At 40.2% G+C, this 25,814-nt stretch overlaps 1 protein-coding gene across 1 annotated transcript in view; it reads left to right on the forward strand.

The window, feature by feature from the left end:
- Positions 1-20,347: 20,347 nt before the first annotated feature.
- Positions 20,348-25,814, forward strand: part of LOC111976263 (contactin-associated protein-like 5) — a 57,670-nt gene continuing 52,203 nt past the window's right edge. The window contains exon 1 of the mRNA XM_070447694.1: positions 20,348-20,567. Within this exon, the coding sequence (XP_070303795.1) occupies positions 20,483-20,567 (85 nt within the window). The 5' untranslated portion in view covers positions 20,348-20,482. The remainder of the gene's footprint in view (positions 20,568-25,814) is intronic.

The following is a 25,814-nucleotide window of genomic DNA, read 5'->3' on the forward strand; positions in this document are numbered from 1 at the left end:
GAGTTTTTGGGGGGGGGTAAAAGGAAACGGAATAGAGCTAAGTTACAGTTTTTATTTAATTTGGCTTGGAAATCTATGGCAAAACCTGAAAATGGCTGTCCAGAAATGACTGGAAGTCTATGGGTATCTACTAGCATGCTAGCAGATACTCATAGAACTTCCATTGGCTAGCGAAACTACCTCTAACTTCATACTGGACCCAGAGACATAAAAATGTTATGCACAAGTTCATCTAACTCTAGGGAAGTAGAAGAGGGCACAACAAAACCTATTCCCCCTCAGGAGACTGAAAAGATTTGGCATGGGTCCTCAGATCCTCAAAAGGTTCTACAGCTGCACCATCCAGAGCATCCTGACTGGTTGAATCACTGCCTGGTATGGCAACTGCTCGGCCTCCGACCGCAAGGCACTACAGAGGGTAGTGCGTATGGCCCAGTACATCACTGGAACCAAGTTTCCTGCCATCCAGGACCTCTATACCAAGCGGTGTCAGAGGAAGGCCCTAAAGACTCCAGCCATCCAGCGCCAAGTCTAGGTCCAAGAGGCTTCTAAACAGCTTCTACCCCCAAGTCATAAGACTCCAGAACATCTAATCAAATGGCTACCCAGACTATTTGCATTGTRCCCCCCACCCCTCTTTTACACCGTTGCTACTCTCTGTTGTTATCATCTATGCATAGTCACTTTAATAACTCTACCTACATGTACATATTACCATATTACTAACCGGTGCCGCACACTGACGCTGTACCGGTACCCCCTGTGTATAGTCTTGCTATTGTTGTTTTACTGCTGCTCTTTAATTTCTTATTCTTACTCATATTTTATTTACATTTTTTAACTGCGTTGTTTGTTAGGGGCTCGTAAGTAAGCATTTCGCTGGTGCATTCGGCGCATGTGAGAAATAAAATTTGATTTTGATTTGATTAGATAAAGAACTTCATTTCAAACATCTCGAAGTATCCCCTTAAGGGAGTTGTCACGTCCGTCYTTAGAATGAGACCAAGGCGCAGCGTGGTATGCGTACATTCTCTTTTAATGAATYAACACTGAACAAAAAAACAACAAAATCAACGAACAAAACATGAAGCTATACAAATAGTGCTGACAGGCAACTAAACATAGACAAGATCCCACATACACAAATGAGGAAATGGCAACCTAAATATGATCCCCAATCAGAGACAACGATAAACAGCTMCCTCTGATTGGGAACCATATCAGGCCACCATAGAAATACAGAAACACCCAGATGACCCACCCAAGTCACTATCACGCCCCAACCAACACAGAGAAAAAACAGCTTACTATGGTCAGGGCGTGACAGGAGTATTTAATGTTTTAAGATGGTCATCCAATGGATCATTTAGCACTATGATTTTACATTTTTGAAGCCTTTAGGTGTAAAACAAATATATATATGTTATTTTTTTGATGAAACATTGAATTTGGCCCTACTATTATTAGCTCATAAAAACCCATTGAATAACCGATTCCTACATTGAAAAACAGATTGTCAAAAAATAAATCAAAATGAAGTGTTTTAAAGTGTAAAGAAAGATCAGGAAATTATTATCTATAAATTATTTTACCTTTCTGAGTCTCACCTTTCCATAGAGGGTCACATTAGTGTGTACCCCAAACTGTTCACATGCTACAGACATAATTTGGCAGATCGGCGGTACCAACTTCACAGCAAAATGTAGAGGACCAGGTGTTCATGGGAGTCTCATTTCTCCATGGAGTGGTCATATTAGTTTGTAGGTCAAACCGTTCAGACGCTACAGAAGTTTTTGTGAGAATACCGATTTTAGGGACGTCTCGGAGTCTGACAACACCGCTGTAGCTCGGCCACCTTCCACCGCACTCAAGTCCCTTTGGTGCCTTCTAGGGCACCTGAGAGGAGCTGCTTCCTCCCAGGCAGATGTTTAAGCAACTCCGCCCATTCATCCCCATCAGCCAATCAAATTAAAAAAGCAAGTGTGCCATCGTGCGCTTGAGCAAGAATAACTATTTTCCACAGTAGTGACCTTCACAGTTAGCTAACGTTAGCACATTGCAATTTTTTTTTAAATAAATAAATGACAAGAGCATTTTCATATTATACTGGCTAAGCCTCTACAACACTGAAACGGCAAGACAGTTTACAAACTTTACAGGCTGACATGTAGATTAGCTTAACTGCTTTGCAGGTTAGTTGTCTTTTCAAAGGAGCTAACTAGCTAGCTACATATTGGCTAGCTATATAGCTAGCTAATATTTTTCATCTAGCTAACTACATAATACTGCAAGTAGAGCTACTACTTTTTCTAACTGCTTAGCTAGCTATTTTATCTGGAGCAATGACCTAATATAGCAAGCTACATCTTAGATGGCTGATAGATACAGTACCAGTACCTGGTAAGGATAACTAGCTAGGTGCCTCGCAGGCTGGTGTATAATAAAAGGTTCCTCACATTCTGTTTTATAAAGGCTCCTTGCAAGCTAGTAAGGATAAATAGCTTCTCCGCAGGCTGGTGTATATTAAAAGGCTCCTCGAAGACTGGTAGGCCTAAGGATAAATGGCTGCCTCACAGGCTGGTGTATAATTAAAGGGTCCTCGCAGGCTGGTGTATAATAAAAGGCTCCTCGCAGGCTGGTGTATAATAAAAGGCTCCTTGCAGGCTGGTAAGGAGAAATAGCAGCCTCGCAGGCTGGTGTATAATAAAAGGCTCCTCGCAAGCTGGTAAGGATAAATAGCTGCCTCATAGATGGGGAAGACCGACATTAGCGGATGCTGTGAATTGAGACACAGCCCTTGCAAAAAAACAGATTGATTTTTTTCTTTTATTATGCTGATATATTTTTCTGCAGGGGTGCGGACATCGACTCTATGGGGGTTAACAAGGTCCCCAGGACCAGCGGAAGCAAAATAGGCATGAAGGTGGGGTCTAATTGTAGATTTGGAGACTTGGTGACCTGAAGATGAGTTCTGTAACTTTGGCACCTGGATTTTTCTTTGCCTCTCAAACCATCTTCCTCACTGTGTGTATGGACGATACACTTGCGTCCAATACCAGGAAAGTTTACCACTGTTCCASTGGTTTTAAACTTCTTAATTGTTGCCATGATGTTGGTAAGTGGTATATTACATTTTGTTGCAATTATTTTTTTGCACCCATTGACTGATTTAAGGTACAGGCTTAACTGAATGAATAACAAAGACGGAATGCAATTTGACATTTTATTAAATAGTTTGGGGAATGGGCTCATCTCAGAGGGAAGATCCTCAGAGCCAGATGATGTCATGGCAGGTAGCTCTATGCGGGACTGCTGGCATCAAAACCACCCGCTGGGTGAAAGGAGTTCCAATGACAGGCCTTAAGGTTATTATAGCTGCTGGTGGTGTGGAGGTGGAAGGTTGTCGGAAACTGTTGCTGAAAAACAGCAAGTGAGAAAACAAAGGTAAATTGACATAAATACTTCCCAAGATTTACATCCATTGGTTGAGAGAGAGGAACGTGATCATTGCAAAAGTGAGCCCAAAGGTTAAACAGCAAGTTTGAGGAATGTGCAATAGTGTTCCGTGCTTATAGGCTATAGGGTGAATATGTGAATGACATTCCACACATGGCTAACAGGAAAGAGGAGAAGAAATAAGATGCTATGCTGATGATGATATGTTTCTTGTCATTCCCACTATGCCAGTAGATTATGAAACAAAAGTGAATTATGTTACGCTTACTGAATGAAGTTAAACGAGCYTTCAGACCAGCCTTCCTGATTGAACTTTTGTAAACTAKATTTTTCTCTTTTTTCTCTTTGCCTTTTCCCATGGTGATGGATGACAAAGTGATGTTACATGTGTGTTACGTCATTTTTATACCCCAGTGAAAGAGGAAGCCATGGAAGGACACAATACAGTTCCTTAAAATGAGATTAACTTCAAAAATTTGAATGTTAATGCAGGTTTCATTTTGTTTGATTTTACTTGTAACAATCGTTAGGGGTGGCAAACATTTTGAACCTTATCTTTTTGAGAAAAAAAGTATATCTTGTTAAACAAAATCTCTTTCTCTGAGCAATTTTATTAGTACAGAATAATATAATTTCCCAATTTTTGGGAGCAAACAATATAGCTCATTATTTGTATTATTTATTTTATGCAGTCTTTTTTGCTCATCTTTCTCAAGGGTGCCAATAATATTGGACTTGACTGTATGTACGGGCCACCCCCAGGTGGTGAAGGTAGGAAACAACATCTCCACTTCACTGACCCTCAACACTGGGGCRCCACAAGGGTGTGTGCTCAGCCCTCTCCTGTACTCCCTGTTCACCCACGACTATGTGGCCATGCACGCCTCTAACTCAATCATCAAGTTTGCAGACAACACAACAGTAGTGGGCTTGATCACCAACAATGACGAGACAGCCTACAGGGAGGGTGTGAGGGCACTCGGAGTGTGGTGGCAGGAAAACAACCTCTCACTCAACGTCAACAAAATAAAGGAGATGATCGTCGACTTCAGGAAACAGCAGAGGAAGCATCCCCCTATCCACATCGTAGGGACAGCAGTGGAGAAGGTGGAAAGTTTTAAGTTCCTCTGCATACACATCACTGACAAACTGAAATGGTCCACCCACACAGACAGTGTGGTGAAGCTGGCGCAACAGCACCTCTTCAACCTCAGGAGGCTAAAGAAATTTGGCTTGTCACCCCACACCCTGACAAACTTTTACAGATGCACAATCGAGAGCATCCTGTCGGGCTGTTTCCCCGCCTGGTACGGCAATTGCACCGCCCTCAACCACAAGGCTCTCCAGAGGGTAGTGCAGTCTGCACAACGCATCACCGGGGGCAAACTACCTGCCCTCCAGGACACCTACAGCACCCAATGTCACAGGAAGGCCAAAAAGATCATCAAGGACAACAACCACCCGAGCCACTGCTTGTTCACACCGCTATCATCCAGAAGGCGAGGTCAGTACAGGTGAAATCAAAGCTGGGACCGAGAGATTGAGAAACAGCTTCTATCTCAAGGCCATCAGACTGCTAAACAGCAATCACTAACTCAGAGAGTCTACTGCCCACATTGAGACCCAATCACTGGACACTTTAATAAATGGATCACTAGTCACTTTAAACAATGCCACTTTAAATAATGCCACTTTAATAATGTTTACATATCTTACATTACTAATATCACATGTATATACTGTATTTTATACCGTCTACTGCACCTTGACTATGCCGCTCGGCCATCACTCATCCATATACTTATATGCACATATTCTTATTCACCCCTTTAGATTTGTGTGTATTAGGTAGTTATAGTAGAATTGTTAGATTACTTGTTACAGTAGATTTGTGTGTATTAGTTAGTTGTTGGGAATTGTTAGATTACTTGTTAGAWMTTACTGCACTGTTGGAACTAGAAGCACAAGCATTTCACTCGACTCGCATTAACATCTGCTAACCATGTGTATGTGACAAATAAAATGTGTCTTTCAGAGGGATTGGAATAAAACACAAGTAAAATTACAGTTAGGCATTTTGTAAAATTGACCAATAAAGTGATCTTAATCGTAATCTTAATACCACCCTCAATATAATTTTAAATGATATGTTGAGTTTAAATGATATGTCCATGTTTGGTAAGACCTCAAAACACAGCCACACAAGGATGTTTGGAGATTATAAACATGTCATGCTGTCTTTCCAATGAAGACTTTTATGCAGTGTCTCAATGGCTCTTGGAATTACACCCCTACAGGAAAAGCCTATCGTCTGTGTAACCTGTAATGAGAATTTTCTCCTCGATCACCAAGAGTAAGCTTGAGATTTTACATAAAACATACTGTGGAAATATATTTCACCTCCTCTCAATTATGCTGTATGGCTAACTCTAATTATAAAGCAAGCAGATATACAATCCTGAAGATAACAATCCAGTCAATGATATCCTTAGTGATCAATATATGCCTGCCTTATTAAAGGCCCAGTGCAGCCAAAAACTTGATTTTCCTTGTGTTTTATATATATTTCCAAACTATGAAGTTGGAATAATACTGTGAAATTGTGAAAATTATGGTAATGCCCTTTTAATGTAAGAGCTGTTTGAAAAGACCACCTGAAATTAAGCCTGTTTTGAAAGGATGGAGTTTGACCTGCCTGGTGACATCACCAGTTGGTAAATTGTTACCTAAAACTGGTTCAATCAATGTTGTTTCCACGTCATTTTAACCCAAAAATTAAATGTGATCACAATGACTCAACATGGAAAACTGATTGGATTTGAAAAAAGTAATCAATATGAGGGAATTTAGTATTTTTGTTCACCCAACTTTGATCACAYCTCAGGATATGACCCAGATGCAGACACAGGAGGCGGATAGTACAGTTCTCAGATAATTTATTATAAACACAGTGCAGGCAAAGGGTAGGTTGAGGACAGGCAGAGGTTCGTGATCAGGTCAGAGTCAGGCAGGTACAGGACGGCAGGCAGGCTCGGGGTCAGGGCAGGCAGAATGGTCAGAACCGGGAAAAACAAGGAAACAGAACATGAGAAACAGGAAGACAGGAAAGCACGCTGGTAAGACCTGACAAGACAAGAAGAACTGGAAACAGACAAACAGAGAACACAGGTATAAATAGACAGGGGATAATGGAGCAGGTGGGCGACACCTGGAGGGGGGTGGAGACAAGCACAAAGACAGGTGAAACCGATCAGGGTGTGACAACTTTTCACATAAATCCAATGGTATGGTGAAATGTTTTGTTGATTTCACATTGAATTCATGTTAGTTGACAATTTAACCAAATGTAAATCTAAACTAGATGGTGAACTGACGTCTGTGTCCAGTAGGTAGTTAATATACCAATTACAAAGAGAGTTCACAACCTCTCTGAAAATAACAGCTAGTTCTTAGATTTTCCTTCCCCCAAATTCTTGCTTGAGAAGTCACACGAACCAGGTTTCCATCCAACCTTTTCATGTTAGTAAAATATAACAGGATTTTAAAAATATCACTACCGGCGTGATGGWAACAGCTAATTTCTCGGTAAACTTTAACATTTCGACAAAACAAAATATGCTAGACATGGTGGGATCTTTTTGTGTTATGCGAGATATGCTGATGGAAATGCCTTTTTCCCGCAAATATTTATATAATAACCATTATATTGAAGTAAACTTGGAGTCACGCGGTGATATGTTGTGTGGTCCTCCCACTACGACTCGGGAAAGAATGTYGTTTATTAGGCTGTTATGATGAATTTCACAAGTTGGTGAAAGTGCACGCGGTGATTGATACTCCTTTCCAATAAATATCGAGGGTCTTATTCTAGAGACATGATGATCGATGCTTGGCTGCCATTTGATAAATGAAAATAATCTTGCTCATTTGTCCATAATAATCTCATCATGTAGGTCAGCGGTCCCCAACCACCAGGCCTTGGACCGGTACCGACACATTCGCTACCGGGCCACACAGAAAGGATATATATATATTTTTTTATAATAATAATCTGTAAAATAAAATAATAATTATATACAATTATAGGCTATTTGTGCAGTAATAACATTGAACTTGGTGCAGTCTGTTGGTCCTTTTCTCACCACTCTAATATCTCTGTCACACCCACAACAGTTTACAGATTTTGAACTTGAGTAATGCACGTGCCGCGAGTTCATCACGGTCTGCGTGAGCTGTGTTGCCTGGCAACTTTGTACTAGCTAGCTACGTTAGCTGACATTAATAAAAACAAACAAACATCACTGGAGAGCTTCTTCGGAAGGGGTAAGGGAGATAAAAGGCTCAACGACGATGTCGATAATGCAAAGAAAMCAGAGCCCGAGACTGCAAAAAAAAAACTGCCTCATTCAATGGAAAATATGATGTCCTACCTAAAATATGGCTTTATTGAGACAGGTGACTCTCATGCTCCAAGCCCCCGGTGCGTTGTATGTGGAGATAGGCTATCTAACAAGGCTATCCAGGGGGAGATCGCTTGCCAGAGTGTTTGAGTTACGAGAGCCGCTACAGAGATTTCTTTCAGAAAAAAAGTCACCACTGGCAGCACATTTCAATGATGAGGAATGGGTCGCATAACCCGCTTACCTGTGCGACATATTAAACCTACTCAACAAACTCAATCTGTCACTTCAGGGGAGAATGACAACTGTCTTTAAGTTGGCAGATAAAGTGGCTGCATTSAAAGCCAAACAGGAACTGTGGGGACGGCGAGTYGACAGGGGCGTATTTGACATGTTCCAAACATTAGCGGGGKTTTTGAGAGAGACTGAGACTGGGCCGTCTTTCTCCCAGCTGCTGCGCYATCACCTAGCTTCGCTGTCAARGGAGTTTGAGCTTTACTTTCCAACCGCCAAAGACCCACGAAGTGCGAAGGAATGGATCCGCGACCCATTTGTGAATGTCCCAGGTGAATGTCRGTGCAGGAAGAAGATCAACTCCTTGAGGATGCAAATGACGGTGGCCTTAAAAGTATGTTTGAGAACTTCATCTCTGCCGACCTTCTGGATTAAAATCAAGGCTGAATATCCTGAGAMAGCCACAAAWGCACTGAKATCCTTGCTTCCATTTCCAACATCCTATCTCTGCGAAGTGGGGTTTTCCACAACAAAAACGAAATTACGGAGTAGACTGGACATAAGGAACATGTCACTGTCTCCCATCACCACTAGATGGGACCGTCTTGTTGCTGGGAAACAAGCTCAGTGCTCCTCTGATTCAGCGACATGATGAGTTGCAATGTTTTTATTATATGGTCATTATATACATCAGCGGTCTCCCCCCCCTTCTACCTGCACTGTATCTGTGAGCTGTTGTCTAGAACTCATGTGCCAAGACCAGCTTGAGCACGTTAACATTTTTGTTTTTACAAAACCGTCAGTAGAGTTGAAAATGCTATGGAAACCCATTTAACTTCCTTATTCAGTACATGGGAATTTAACCGCTAAATATATTTTGATGCACTACATTATCACGCASAGCCTTTTATACGCAACAGGTCAATTGGATGGAAACACATCTCTGGTGGTAAAATGCGCAAATAGTTTTTATGCAGATGTTTTAATATTCACATGAAAATCTGTCGCCAATTGGATGGAAACCTAGTTAGTAGAGTACTTAATTGTTACCCAGAAATGATTTGACATGACTGGATGACTGGATTGGACCTTTAATGAAAATACACTTGTCATTGACTTCTCCCAGTTTTCCCATAACATATTCTACCCAGTGATGATAAGCACTTCCGGATTTCCCATTTGGGCATTTGCCTGGGATTAAATGATTCAGATGAAAGTGAGGATGAAATGAATAGGCTTTTCAATGGGAAGAAAAGCTGTGAGAGAGCAATAAAGCAGGGTGGGACTTATAAAGTCAATAAAACAAGAAACATTATCTTTAGAAACGAGCTCCATAATCCATGCAATTAAAATGAAATGGCTGACAATGACAGTTAGCTTTTTCCGTTGTGCTACTGTAGCACTTCTCTTGTAAGAATCCTCCAGCAACCGTTTCCTTTGATATCTGAGTGGCTGCTGTGTTGCATGCTCCAGAAAAACCATGCAAAGTAATCTAGTATGGTAAGTGGGACAGAGTGTAGACAATTACAATCACATTGGAGATAGTGCTCTGCTTGCACTGTGGCACAAAAACCTAGTGCTAGATGAAAAAAGGCATGAAATCATGCCCAACATATGAATCATGGGATTGTGTGAGGTTTGTGTGAGGTTGTTATGTGTGAAATATTTTCGCTACCTGAGGAGAACAGTAGGCAAGATGGCCTCTGGGTTCAGGTCTCACAGATCACCTAGATCTCAGACACCTCACTGATTGCTGCATTCTCAGGTTCTCCTCTCCATCACATTACTCTTCTGTGAACATCCTCATATGCAGCTACTGTGGAGAATTTAATTTGGGAAACAGAAAGGATGCCTATAGTTTCACTCATATGGATGATGGATGAGGCTGAGATCTCAGATGCAAAAAACTCTCATATTTAAGTTATTCTGATGACGACTCCCTTGAAAGATTGTTCTCTCACACAATCACAAGACCCAAGCAAGCAGAAAACATAATTGTATGTCTCTGGATGATGGTACCATTTTATAAGTTTACATAGTCGAAATAAGTATTTCTATGATTTTCTGGCATATGTCCTATATTTTTTAGGATTATAATTTGTTAGTGTGAAAGGGTAATTATACAAACAGCTCACATTKTTGTATTATTTCTTGATTACACACATTTTTTATGTAATTAACCTCAGCTTAATCCACCAGGCAGATACACTGCTGTCTGTCTTTTACATCCTGCTAAACTGATTAGACTCTCTTTGTTTTTTTTTCAGTGAGCTAATAAATGTATTTTGATCATAAAGTTATATTGTTTACTTGGTAGCAATTGAAAATAAAGCCTTGTTTTCTTTTTTGTCTGATGTATTGCTGTGATCTTGAAGCAATATTGGCATTTCCATATAAAAAGACAAATAAGCGCTAACATGTAAAGTTCATAAGAGCATCTTTGGTGTCAGAAGAGTCTATATGTTTTGAATTAAGGCATTCAGTATATACACATTTTCAAGCATTTTCACTCCTGAAAATTAGGAATTAGCGAAGGCTTTGATTTCTGGTCAAACAGATGGAAAGGGGTCTTAGAAAACATCTAGCAGACAAAGTCTTAAAAGGAATTAGAAATAAATGAAATTGATGTTTAAGTTAAGACCCCTGCTGACTAATATCAACATTTATATTTTATATTTAGTTTTATAGAAACAATTTGCCTTCTGTAAGTTGAAGAAATATTGCCTAGTGTCTTGTCATTCTGTTAACAATAACCTGAATATCTTTAAGATATTTTATAATTTCTCTCCCTCGTGAGGGGAGATAATGAAAGTTTACAGAAGTAACAAGTAAAGGTAGACTTACTGATAACAATTTCATTTTTGATTCATTAAGTGATTAAAATGTGTCATTCTGTTACCAAATCGGTAACAGAATTATCCAAAAATCTCTAACAGAATGAATGCAACGGAATTGTCTAYTATGGGAATTCATGATTGTCACAAACCACAGTTGGGTCACCTGCTACTCTTTCTCCCTTCCACTGGCATACTGTGATGTTCAGCTATAACTGTTTTCTTTCTCCTTCTGTCACGTGGTAGTCAAAGCAAGATTGTGAAAACAGTCAACCCAGGACAACCCCTCCCTCTCTTTCTCCCCGTCTCTCTTCTCACTCTCTCCAGTTAATGTCACCTATCCCAGCTCTTACTGACCCATGAGGCCCCTCTCTTTCCATTTTCTGTAACCAGTCCTTTCAACCACTGAGCACCGACTGACACTGGACATCCATAGACATTGAAAAGTAGTTGAAATRTGATCAGTCCAAATCTGAACCAGTCATAGACAGCTGTTTTAGAAGTTTTGACAGCACAGTACAGTACAGTACAACAAAGAAAAGTAGAGTAGAGTAAGTACAATACAGTACAGTTGGACACAGTAGAGTACCGTATAATTTACTATACTGTACTCCCCTCTACTGTACTGTACTATACTCTACTATGCTGTACTGTACCGTGCTGTACTGTAGTGTACTGAACTCTACTATACTGTACTCTGCTGTGCTGACTGTGCTGTGCTCAGTGCTTAGTTTGTCTATCGGGAGGTGCCAGAACAAAAAGTGAGCACAAGAGGGGGGTGACCTACCGTAGGGAGCTCTGAGGTACCCGAAAAAAATCGCCTTTATAATAAAGCATAGCATGCTTATCATCGCATTTACGTATTGGCATAGAGCAGTAGAGTAAAGGGCACTTACAAAAACTGCTTACATAGGGAAACATTCTAGTAGCCTAGGGTTCGTAAAAAATTGGGCCTTTAATAAACGCATTAGATGCATTTCTGCGTAATTTTACATGACTGGAGACTTCGCAGAATCTTTTTAATACAGCACAAATTATTGAAATGAAAGGCTACTTTGACACTGACAAACTGAGAATCTGAGATCAATAAAAAATACTTTGTCTTGAAACCATCAATAGCCTAGGCCTAGGTGTGTGGAGAGACACATACTACAGGCTACAATATGAGGTGGAAATTATAGTTCTAAAAATGCTTTCCAGTTTCACTGACTCACTTAATGATGCGCAGCTCACTCGCCGGTGACGGCTGTTGCGTTCCTGCCAAAAAGCCTATCTCTCTCTTATTGTACTTTGTAAAACAATATTTGGAAGTTGATCAAATATTTTGGTAGCCTTCAGCAGACAGATTAGAGTCTTCTCTTTTCAGCAGGAGCCATTTGCTTTCCAACTAGTGTTTTCCCGCGATTGTATTTGAAATATTGTGAAATGCCTGTTTTTTCTGTATGCTGTTCACTGACAGATTTGCAGAGTGTTCTCAACTATAGGCTTTGCTACATACAATCCACAGCTAGGCAATAAAATTAAAAAAATAGCTATTCATCCTCTGTGGCAAAATTATAGGCCTTCTCATGGTGTAGTAGGCTATTCTGAATTATTTCATTTATTTCTGAACAAAGAAGAAATTCTATAGCTTTGGCAAATTGATTTCAATTCATCAGGGGTATTGCAGCTCCTCCAGAACCCTTCGCYTGTCTATGATTCTATAAGGAAATAAAAGATGAAGTGCAACGCTGGAGAGCTCAGAGTTGCAGGATTATGTCTATCAGAGCAGAGAGAGGGAGAGAGATCATATAAAGTGAATCTCATAGAGTACCACAGTATGGGTCACAATGCACATAAAACCTAGAGAACAAACAGGGAAATAGTTCCAACTGTTTTTCCACCATTGATTTTTCCCATAGGGGACTTTAGAAYCCCTTAAAATAAGGTCTGTGTTTCAAGTAGGCTTACCCTGGCATGTCGTTTTGGTAACCGTGTACATCAATATATTTGCCTGTATTTACCCCCSCCCCCCCCCCCCKAAAAAAATGAACCGCTAATTAGCTGCTAATGTGGCTATCATAAAGAACTAGAAATGTCATGATGATCTGCACGAGACTGCCAAACCGAGGCAAAGGTAAGAATCTCTGGATTTACTATCTAATGTTAGCTAAATGTAGTAATGAATAAATTGGCAACATTTATTTAAATGGACAATTTTGTGGACTGTTTTGTGCAAGTTTTAAATTGACAAAATACCTGTTAGCAAAGGTGTCAGCTAGAGATGACATGCACGAGCTTGCAGGGATTTGTCGTTTTGCATGATTTCTACTTTGATGCTTGGCATTTTTTAACCTGAGAGTAAATGGAGCTGAATATATTGATAAAAGTAACCTTGTCTGAGAGATTTACATGGGTATCAAAACGTTGCGCCAGGGTAAGCCTAAACGAAACACAGCCCTTATTTTAAGTGTTTCTAAAATCCCCTATTAGAAAAATGTATGATGGATAAACGATTGGAACCATTTCCCTGTTTGACCACTAGGTTTTATGGGTATGATGATACCTCCACTGTGGGGCTGCATTCTAGTTCTGTGAGAGATACAGGCGTGCTTCTCACACAGCCAAGGCTACACGTTGGTCTCAAGTCAGTGATCAAATTAAGCACTGACTGACTCTACTGTGCTGTATTTTGATATCCAAACTTGTGAAAAATAGACGTCTATGATTGGAACAGATTTGGTCCGGTCCGGATCAACAAAATTCAGTCTTGTTTGGAGGGCAGAGCTCATTATACTTTTAGAAAAAAGGGTTCCAAAAGGGTTCTTTGGCTGTCCCCATAGGAGAACCCTTTTTGGTTCCAGGTAAAATTATTTTCGGTTCAAAGGTATAATCCTTTTGGGTTCCATGTAGAACCCTCTTTGGAAAGGGTTGTACGTGGAACACAAAAGAGTTCAACCTGGAACCAAAAAGGGCTATACAGAAGGTTCTCCTATGGGGACAGCCGAAGAACCCTTTTAGGTTGTAGATAGCACCTTTTTTGAAAAAAAGCTCTCACTCAGCATCAACAAAACAAAGGAGATGATCGTGGACTTCAGGACACAGCAGAGGGAGCACATCGACGGGACAGCAGTGGAGAAGGTGGAAAGTTTTAAGTTCCTCGTGTACACATCACGGACAAACTGAAATGGTCCACCCACACAGACAGTGTGTGAAGAAGGCACAACAGCGCCTCTTCAACCTCAGGAGACTGAAGAAATTTGGCTTGTCACCTAAAACCCTCACGAACTTTTACAGATGCACAATTGAGAGCATCCTGTTGGGGTGTATCACCGCCTGGTATGGCAACTGCACTGCCCACAACCCCAAGGCTCTCCAGAGGTGTGTGCGGTCTGCACAATGCATCACCAACAGCACTCGATGTCACAGGAAGGCCAAAAAGATCATTAAGGACAACAACCACCCGAGCCACTGCTGTTCACCCCGTTACCATCCAGATATTGAGGTCAGTACAGGTGCATCAAAGCTGGGAGAGACTGGAAATCAACTTCTATCTCAAGGCCATCAGACTGTTTAACAGCCATCACTAACACAGAGAGGCTGCTGCCTACATACAGACTTGAAATCATTGGCCACTTTAATAAATGGATCACTAGTCACTTTAATAATGGCACTTTAATAATGTTTACATATCTTGCATTACTCATCTCACATGGTATTTTACACAATCTATTGCATCTTGCCTATGCCGCTCTGTCATTGCTTATACATATATTTATATATATTCTTATTCCATTGCTTTACTTAGATTTGTGTGTATCAGGTAGTTCTTGTGGAATTGTTAGATTACTTGTTAGATATTGCTGCATTGTTGGAACTACAAGGACAAACATTTCGCTAAACTCACAATAACATCTGCTATCCATGTGTATGTGACCAATACAATTTGATTTAATTTGATTTGAATTGAATAACAGCCAGTGTGTAAAATACTACCCATTACCAAACATGCAAAGGAGGATATTACATGTTCTACCTTTATGTACCTATTCATAATTATATATTTCTGTATAGTACATAATGATACAAAAAAATATACAGTATGGCACATGGAAATCAAGAGAGGGTGGTCTACGGAGATACTGTATGTGGGATGGGCTGAGAGTAGCTAAGGGGTGGGATTAAAAGCACATGATCTGTAGTGGCTGGGGCCAAGAGAACCATGTYTTGTGTATGTCGCATGTGTCTGAAGGCCATTTTGTGTGTGGTGTGTATCTAGAATTGTGCTATGTACAGTATGTGAAATGTATGTAGAAAGATATCTGTATGAACAAGAGGTTGTAGGAAAATAAATAATATATGTTTTATTGTTTTATATATATATGTGTTGAAAATATATATATATACTGTATATATAGTATACAGTATACACAGTATATATATAATTTACATCTGCACTGTGTTTTTGTAAATTTTCTGTGGAAATTGTAAAAAGTGTAGTACTTTGCAATCAATGGTTTTTGTTTGGCATACTTTTAAGGTGAAAAATCTGAGTCTCGGCGTCATTCTGTTACAGTGGAATTGCCGTGCTCCTCTTTTGTATTACCTAGAGAAGGAGAACAGATTTGTCATCCAATCATGGCTGCATTAGCCTTTTCAAATTAGCTCTAGTCATCTTCCTCTGTTGAAGTACAGCATGAATGTTGCAATGGGAGGGAGCTTCAATGACATTTACATTAGCCAAACTTTTGTAAAGCACGTTCATTCTCAAGAACGAATGGAGTACAATATATATTTCACAAGCGATAGGGTATAACCATTTTACACACTAAGATGCAACACAGTGAAACACAATCACAGATGCAATTGTCGGAGCCATGTTTGCCTACTTATATGTGGTTGTTGCATTGAGTAGTGTATAGTTTGTCTGTCTTAGTATATTCATTCCATTTGGGTCATGGGTCACTGGTCACATGTACACTATATAGGCACACTACCATTCAGAAGCATCTTCAAACTTTATTACATTGTAATCTGTTGGAGGAAAACGATTACATCCGATGTCCATGAACTAATCCAATCTCCTCGAGAGGTAAATTCTTACTTTAGTAGTGGCTAACCTGGTCATTAGTTACTGAGAGCCAGCACAGGGGGATTGCAAATGTTCATAAACGCATGCCAAACATAAGTTTCTGCTTTTCAGACGTGGATCTTTGTTTGGGTGTTTTGCCCATTWATTAGAAGAATAAATGGAAAACTGACGATCTCGTACAACGCTGTGTACTACTCCCTTTACAGAACAGCGCAAACTGGCTCTAACCAGAATAGAAAGAGGAGTGGGAGGGCCCGATGCACAAATGAGCAAGAGAACAAGTACATTAGAGTGTCTAGTTTGAGAAATAGACGCCTCACAAGTCCTCAACTGGAAGCTTCATTAAATAGTACACGCAAAACACCAGTCTCAACGTCAACAGTGAAGAGGCGACTCCGGGATGCTGGCCTTCTAGGCAGAGTTCCTCTGTCCAGTGTCTGTGTTCTTTTGCCCATCTTAATCTATTATTTTTATTGACCAGTCTGAGATAGCAGCATCCCAGAGTCGCCTCTTCACTGTTGACATTGAGACTAGTGAAGGTATCACGTTCATCTGTACAAACAATAGTACGCAAGTATAAACACCATTGGACCACGCAGCCGTCATACCTCTCAGGAAGGAGACTTGTTCTGTCTCCTAGAGATGAACGTACATTGGTGTGAAAAGTGCAAATCAATCCCAGAACATCAGCAAAGGACCTTGTCAAGATGCTGGAGGACACAGGTACAAAAGTATCAATATTATACAGTAAAACGAGTCCTATAATCGGCATAACCTGAAAGGCCGCTCAGCAAGGAAGAATCCACTGCTCCAAAACCGCCAAAAAATGCCAGACTACGGTTTGTAACTGCACATGGGGACAAAGATCGTACTTTTTGGAGAAATGTCCTCTGGTCTGAAGAAACAAAAATAGAACTGTTTGGCCATAATGACCATCGTTATGTTTGGATGAAAAAGGGGGAGGCTTGCAAGCCAAAGAACACCATCCCAACAGTGAAGCACGGGGGTGGCAGCATCATGTTGTAGGGGTGCTTTGCTGCAGGAGGGCCTGGTGTCCTTCACAAAATAGATGACGTCATGAGGGAGGAAAATAATGTGGATATATTGAAGCAACATCTTAAGACATCAGTCAGGAAGTTAAAGCTTGGTTGAAAATTAGTCTTCTAAATGGACAATGACCCCAGGGTTACTTCCAAAGTGGTGGCAAAATGGCTTAAGGAGAAGTGTATCTTTATTCGTATGTTTAACACTTGTATCTTTTATACAAACATAATCGTTTGGTGTGCTTTCGCCGTAAAGCCTATTTGAAATCGGACACTGTGGTTGGATTTACAAGAAGTTTATCTTTCAAATGGTGTATAATACTTGTATGTTTGAGGAATTTTAATTATGGGATTTCTGTTGTTTTGAATTTTTCGCCCTGCAATTTCACTGGCTGTGATAGCGTCCCACTTGTACCAGAGAGGTTAAGGACGTCAAAGTCAAGGTATTGGAGTGGCCATCACAAAGCCCTGACCTCAATCCTATAGCAAATTTGTGGGCAGAACTGAAAAAGCGTGTGCGAGCAAGGAGGCCTACAAAACTGACTCCGTTACACCAGCTCTGTCAGGAGGAATGGGRCAAAATTCACCCAACTTATTGTGGGAAGCTTGTGGAATGCTACCCGAAACGTTTGACCCAAGTTAAACAATTTAAAGGAAATGCTACAAAATACTAATTGAGTGTATGTAAACTTCTGACCCACTGGGAATGTGATGAAAGAAATAAAAGCTGAAATAAATCATTCTCGTTACTATTATTCTGACATTTCACATTCTTAAAACAAAGTGGTGATCCTAACTGACCTAAGACAGGGAATTGTTACTAGGATTAAATGTCAGGAATTGCAAAAAACTGAGTTTAAATGTATAAGGCTAAGATGTATGTAAACTTCCAACTGTATATATATATATATATATATATATATATATATATATGTAGATTCCAAGCAGTAATTCCGTCTCTCACAGTTGAAGTGTACCTATGATAAAAATGACAGACCTCTACATGCTTTGTAAGTAGGAAAACCTGCAAAATCGGCAGTGTATCAAATACTTCTTCTCCCCACTGTATATATATTTGATTTTATGAATGTTTCTTTCTTCACATTTTCAAACAGTCCATTTATATTTTCCAAAATTGCTATACATTTTTTTATTTTCTCGCCGGAGTAGCCTCGTTTTACTGCCAAAAATAAAATTAAACATCTAGTGTTCAGAGAAATAACAACACAATGTCAAATACGTGTAACCTAGTCAAATAATTCATATCCAATCACATTAACCGTTACTCTCTTGCGGGAATTCCACTAACGGTCCGTATGTAGCCAAATGTAGCTGCTGCTCATGTTGGTGTCTGTACTGATGGCGCAAAAACCATGACAAGGAGACATAGTGGATTGGTAACGCGGTTACAAGCACTCCTGATGCTATTTGGGTACACTGCAGCATCCACGAGAGGCTCTTGCTGCCAAGGGAATGCCTGACAGCTTGAAAGACGTTTTGGACACTACCGTGAAAATGGTTCACTTTGTTAATTAAGCAAGGTCCCTGAACTCTCGTGTATTTTCTGCACTATGCAATGATATGGGCAGCGACCATGTAACGCTTTTACAACATACAGAAAGAAGTGTGCTGGTTATCAAGGGGCAAAGTATTGACAAGTTGTTTTGAATTGAGAGACAAGTTTAAAGTTTTCTTTACTGACCATAATTTGCACTTGTCTGACTGCTTGCATGATGACGAGTTTCTCTCATGACTGGACTATCTGGGTGATGTTTTTTCTCACCTGAATGATCTGAATCTAGGATTACAGGGACTCTCCGCAACTATATTCAATGTGGGGGACAGAATTGAGGCTATAATTAAGAAGTTGGAGCTCTTCTCTGTCTGCATTAACAAGGACAACACACAAGTCTTCAGATATAGCGAAGCACCTGAGTGAGTTGGGTGCACAATTCAGCAGGTACTTTCCCGAAACGGATGACACTATCAACTGGATTCGTTATCCCTTTCATGCCCCGCCTCCAGTCCACTTACGGATATCTGAACAAGAGAGCCTCATCGAAATTGCAACAAGCGTTTTGTGAAAATTGAATTTAATCAGAAGCCACTGCCAGATTTCTGGATTGTGGTGCGCTCAGAGTTTCCTGCCTTGGCAAATCGTGATGTTAAGACACTGATGCCCTTTGCAACCACGTACCTCTGTGAGAGTGGATTCTCGGCCCTCACTAGCATGAGAACTAAATACAGGCACAGACTGTGTGTGGAAAAGGATTTAAGACTGAGACTCTCTCCAATACAACCCAACATTGCAGAGTTATGTGCATCCTTTCAAGCACACCCTTCTCATTAACCTGTGGTGAGTTATTCACAATTTTCAATTAACAAATAAGGTTTTATATTTAAGATAGTTAAATAAAGAGCWACATTATTGATTATTATTATATTATTATTTGCGCCCTGGTTCTATAAGAGCTCTTTGTCACTTCCCACGAGCCGGGTTGGGACAAAAACTCATTCTTATGTTAAATAAATGTATTGTGTGGCAGGCTTACAATGATGACAAAAAACAACATTTGAGAGTGTGCTAACCCTTGTGCTAGAGGGGGTACACAGCTGGAGGTTGACTGTTTGAAGGGGTACGGGACTATAAAAAGTTTGGAAACCACTGGACTAAATAATAACCCATGCCTGAAAACAATGACCATCCACTGGCAGTGATGAAAGACCTGAGCTTATGAATGGGGAAGCTGGAAATAGCAGAAATACATTATGTTACCATGATCTGTATCGTGGTCTGTAATCAGAGCATCTAGGATGTTTAACATACAGCCTATCTGCTGCCTGGAGGAGAGAGAATTATCCATAAAACTTAACTTCCTCCTAAATTCCTTAATGTAATTTCCTCATCTTATTTTACCATACACAGATATATTTTAAACGGATTGCATCAAAAACAATATTTTCTCCCCTCATAGCCTCTTACATACATTTTAATGTTGACATACTCTTATCCAAATGAACATTCACTYATTTTGACTCCAGAGCCTCCTCGTGTTTGACAGTTTGTCCAGCTACTTTGTTGCTGAAATGGTCTAGAGCGCAGCAAGAGGAGCGGCAAAACTAGTTACACTACTGTACAAAATCACACACACTCACACGCACATACTTCAAAAAAATAGTAGAACGGCCATGAGTTGAAACCAACTCATGAAATACTAGAGAGATATACGTTGAGAGAGGAGAGAAAGAGAAGGAGAGAGCACGAGAGAGAGAGATTCTACGGGCTGAGCATCTGTGAAGGACTGCTGATGGGGGAGTGGTTTACTTTTCCACTGGGCTTCAAACACACTGCGTGATTCCGTCCGCGCAAGAGACACTTGAAGGCATCGCTTTCATGAGATTTACTCTCTTCCTACAACATCAGGATATATCACAGTAGGGAGAATGGAATTGCGAAAGCTGTCTCGGTTATATATCTTCATTGTCTGTCTTTTGAGTGCCTCCAGCTCTGCGTCCGCCGCCAGTCACTGTGAGTATCAGAAGTTGCTTACCAGTACCGCTGGTTTTGGAAATGAAACCGTGCGCGTTTGGTGACATGCTTTTTCCTGTAGTCTTATGACTCATATGGATGAAAACATAGATGTATGCTGACATGCCCGAAGAAGCAAAAGCCTAGATAATAACGTTATAGCTATGTTTATTTTTACAAGTAAATGTATAGGTGTAGGGCCGTGTGTTGCAACTATAACGTGATATATTGGATTCKTTTGTCTATTGTCTTTCTAGTGTAGCTTAAGATGACACTTTTCTTATTTGAAATATCAGTAAATTATTTTCTATAACCTATAATTGCAGCATAATTAGCAGTAACATAATTTGGTGGAAATTATATTCACCCCTATTGTCATTCACAGCATCGTTGGCATTTGTTTCTCTCTGATATGTCGTATTAAATGAACATTCAATTGTGTTTGATTTGTTGTGCCAGCATCTGTTTAGTCCAGTTGTTTTGATGTTGTCGTCGCTAGTGGTCGTCCTTCCTCACCTGAGTTTTTAGGTGGATGATAAGTGGTGTATTGTGCAAAATTGGTAACGATTTGTTATAACTCCATATCAAACATGTTAAACAACTATATCAATGGTTCGTGCATCATTAATTAAGTTATTGAAGGAAATTAACTTAAAATACTAATTGTTATCCAAAACATAGAATTGATGGGTGGCTTTGAGACCTGGTACCTGTGCGATAGGCATAAAAGCAGTTTATTCTCGTGATGTAACCCAGTGAACTGAGCTAAACTGACAGCTAGATTATTCATTTATGACCTTCTTGTGGTCACTCAAATGTATCCAGTGATCAGAATTGACATGCTGCTCAGAGATGAAATGGCTAGATTCTCCTAGAGGACAAGCAAATGGCCGTTCTCATATTTACCTTTGAGAAACAAAAGGAGAAGCCCAATATCCATCATGGGTGGTTTGTGTAGCCCCTGTGTCAGGTGACAGAGATAATGGCAGCCACATCCTCCCAGAGGAGCATGTCATCGTGCTCCTAGGTCTGGTGTCCTATGAAGGCTACCGGATCCGTTGCTTGCAAATATTCATAATTGATACTGAACATCTACTAAATAACCTATTTCATCCAATGATTTGCAGCATATGCTGCTGGGCCCGTGGGCCTGTAATCTTAGTGCTATTCAAATGGTTCACAGTGAAGTTCAGCAGGTGGTTGGACTTGCTTTATCATTTACTTTATCTTATTTTTATAAAGGCCAAAGTGTGGCGCTTGAAAGGGAAAGTTTCCTGCTGGGTGTGAAATTATGATTTTGAAAGTTGCCTTTGGATGAAAACAGCGGGGGCTTTCATTACCAGAGCTGTCTCTTGATATCACTCACGTCACCATGCCTCTGTGGGTGGAATATTGCTCCAGGTTTACAGTAATACTATCACAGCTACACTATCACAGCTACTGTATCCCACAATATTATGCACATACTTATATTACTAACAGTATAAACACTCACACGGACAACCATACTAAGTTTTATTTGCTTGGATTTTCCGTTCGGTTTCTTTTTGAGCAGACATTTCAGAGTAAATTAAATCCCATGGCAGAGGCACTTACTGAAGTACATTTGGTAAAGTACTGCACCATCCCACAATGCAGCAAAGATGACAGCATCCTATTGACTATGCATGCATGTGTAAAAGCAGTCCTGAGTCCTCACCATATTCTACTAGCTGATTAATGCAAAGCAGGCACTCACTCAGTCTCTAGAATGGAAGGAACTCCTACTGTTGTAGAGATTCATAAAAGGGTGATGCATTCATCAAGAGATAAATGAGGCAGAACACAGCAGTAGGGAGCTCCCACTTCCTCCAATGTGTAGACTGAAGTCTCCAGTATTTGTACAAAAAAATCTAATAAAATGTAAACCTTTATTTAACTAGGCAAGTCAGTATGGAGAAAGAGCTCAGCTAGCTAGAGCCTGGGAGATCCAAACCGCCATAGGCAATGAGTGTTCAAAAGTACATCACATGAATGGGTCGATGTACAGTGCATACTGTATGTAATAACATGGAAAGGCCATGGGACACAGTAGAAGTACAATTAGATGTTAGTCACTACACATAATTATCCAATTAAACGTTTTCCCTTCTCGATAATGGTTCTGGATTTCCTTAACATATCTGACTTCACGTAATGGTCCAATTATGGTCATTTATTTGAGAGTATAGTGCTGTCATTACTGTTGCTGGTAGTGGATCAGAGATGGACAGCACACGTGCAGTTAAATATGGAAAGATAGACCATTATTATCTCCCCAGTGGTTTGGTGGATGGCATACAGCAAAACAGATTGACATTCAACAAAACATCCAAATGAAAGGGCACCCACTGATAAAGACAGCAGCATTTTATGAGCTACTCTGGTGGTAGGGTTATTGAATGTGTGACTTGGGGCTGGTACAGTCCTAAAGGCAAAGGTACTCTCATCCATGTTCTGCTTTGTTCATTGTGTGGACCTACACACACAGCCAAGAATCACATAGACAATATGAAGTCTATGAATCAGGTTGATTACAATAGATTTTCTTTTCAATACGCCTTATTCATAGAGATTCCTACATGTTTCCCAGAAGTTAGAGTTCAATTACTACATGGTTAATTAAGTGAAACATGTTTCTCTGTCTTTTGTTCTATTTAGAGTGTGGATGGCTGGATGTGGATGGATGGGGCTGTTTTGCACTTCCTTTCATGTGTGACTTCGAGGGGCATGTTGTTCATTTGAAATGCCAAGAAAAAAGACTGTGGTTCTTTCAAGGTGTTGGCGATCATCACATTAGAATMCAGTTCTTGGCAACCTCCGGCTTGTGCTATAGACGGGGGTTATGTTTGGTACAGGAGTCAAAAAATAACTCACCCTTGAATGTAGCCTAATGTATTCAGAGATAGTATGGTCGAGGAGCATGCCTTGTTAAGCTAATGAATGAAGAAAGGGGTATGGCAGTATTAAACCAATGATATACTGTATGTTGGAATATCTCCCTAGTTGTTGCTATGGTACACCCCATTATGTAAAAGTATCTTTGTACGGTGTTGTTTTTTGCTCCCCTACCATACACTTGTGCTTGTTCCTGTTATCGCCCCACGGCCACACATAATATACTGCATGTGCTGAATACTGTAGGGAGAATGAAGCCTATTTTATCACTGTAAATGTATTTAACCTTTATTTTGACACGGAGTCAATGCTGAGACCAAGGTCTCTTTTCCAGGTGAGCCCTGTATAGCACCACAATACACTTCAAAATGCACATTCATATACACAATAAAATACATGTTATTATACACAACAATATATCAAGAAACAGAAGCATTTCTCAGTAAAAAGGTCCCCTGACAACTGTCGTAATTACGCTAGAGGCACCAATTCCTCCAAATTTAAAGTGTATTGTAGATCATTCTAGGTTAATTTACCTAACTCGCGAGAAACCAAGGAGTCTCCAGAGTTAACCAACCTTGTGAACGGGTTTGATAACATGTCATTTTAAGTCTTAACAGTGATGTTAAGTAAGTTGGAAGTTTGAGGAGCAGGGCTTTGTAAACAAAAAGAGTGTAATYAAGAAGTCCAGTCAACCTTTTGGTAAAGAATACAGTAATGACTAATAAAACTGTCTCCTSTGATAAAACGAAGGGCGCTATAAAAAACGTAATCCAAGGGTTTAAGAGTATAGGCAGCTGCACTTTGATAAATAGTATCACCATAATAAAGAACAGGTAGAAGGGTTGACTGCCCAACTTGCTTCCRGTTGACTGGAGAGAGACAAGATCTATTTAAATAAAAAATTCTTAACACGCTTAGTCATGTTTTTTTTAAACGATAAATCATTGTCAGTCAAAATACCAAGGTATTTGCATCTTGAATGCATCTCCAAAGTTTTTCTGCAGCCTGTGTGTTCACCTAAAATCATGTGAGCAGGATGTGCCACAATTGTATTATCTTAGGGTTGTTTATGATACATATATTTGATCTGGACAGAGGAGAGCTAACTGGTATTGCGCAATGCTAAAACCAACCCCCCCCCCACCCCCTAAATAACGAACAATATATGATATAAGGCTATTTAGAGCAATAATATATTGGCCCCCCTGGGAGAGGAAAAATCTATTTGATGAATGTGGCGCCAGTGGAGGCCTTTGCATTTCCAATCGTATCGCTCTCACACTGATGGTACACCATTCCCGATCTATAGAGTGCAATGAATATGCTACAAATAGCTGTATAGTCCGTAAGTTCCATCTTCTATTTATTTCTGGTGTTACTGGCAAAGGATTGCTAAGGATTACAAGTGACCACTTACTATTGACCGTGCCGATAAGAGAACACTGGTGCTATGCAGGGCTTTTACTGCGTGATAAGAATAACAAGGTAATGTTTCCCTACTTTCCATCTCCAAAGTAGACCGAGCAGACAGGAAGCACGGTTTAAACTTGGGAATACCGCCAGACATTTTCTGTCAGTAGCTATTACTCTGTAACTCCTCATTTCTGTGAGAAGGAATCTCATACACACAGTTTTCAATTGATGATCTAGGGCTTSATGATACAGGTGGATCCTGCAAACATTTTGAGCAGGACTCATGATTGAGCCAGACAGGTAGCTATTGCAGCATTATATCGTTTAAATTTGAGCATCTTTGTAACAATATGCCAAGATTAGTACATCTGGGTTCGGGAATTGATGTTCTGAGAGCGAACAGTCAACCATTTATCTAATCTGAAACCTGCTGTCTTTATTTTGACCATCTTTGGACAGCTTTTAATTAAATGTATTTCTCCAGAAAGTATTGTATGAGTTATTTCCCCAGTTCTAATGAAGGTGAGCCTTCAACACTTAATCTGCATGTATTAAAATGTAAACGGGCTTGGTGACATTTCCACAGGCAGGAGAGAGGACGGCCGTATCAGGACCACCATCTGGGGCTGCTTGGATATGGAAGCCAAGCTGTCATTTTTGTCCAATGAGAGTCTCTCTTTTCCAATCTAGTATTCACGAGGGGCTAATCAGCCAGTAACCTCTGGTTTCTTTGCATAGTGACACACAGTGTTGGCTAATGGTGAGTTCAGTGTGGGGTAGTGTATCACACAGAGGTGACACAACCAGAAAGACTAATCAGAATGGGATATGTATCAAAAGAGCAGCTCCACCGCCATCTATGCCAACTTGATAATGATATGAAAAATGAACAGAGTGGTTGACCATGTTTCACAG

Source organism: Salvelinus sp. IW2-2015, linkage group LG2 (genome assembly GCF_002910315.2).
Source record: "Salvelinus sp. IW2-2015 linkage group LG2, ASM291031v2, whole genome shotgun sequence".
NCBI classification, from domain to species: Eukaryota; Metazoa; Chordata; class Actinopteri; order Salmoniformes; family Salmonidae; genus Salvelinus; species Salvelinus sp. IW2-2015.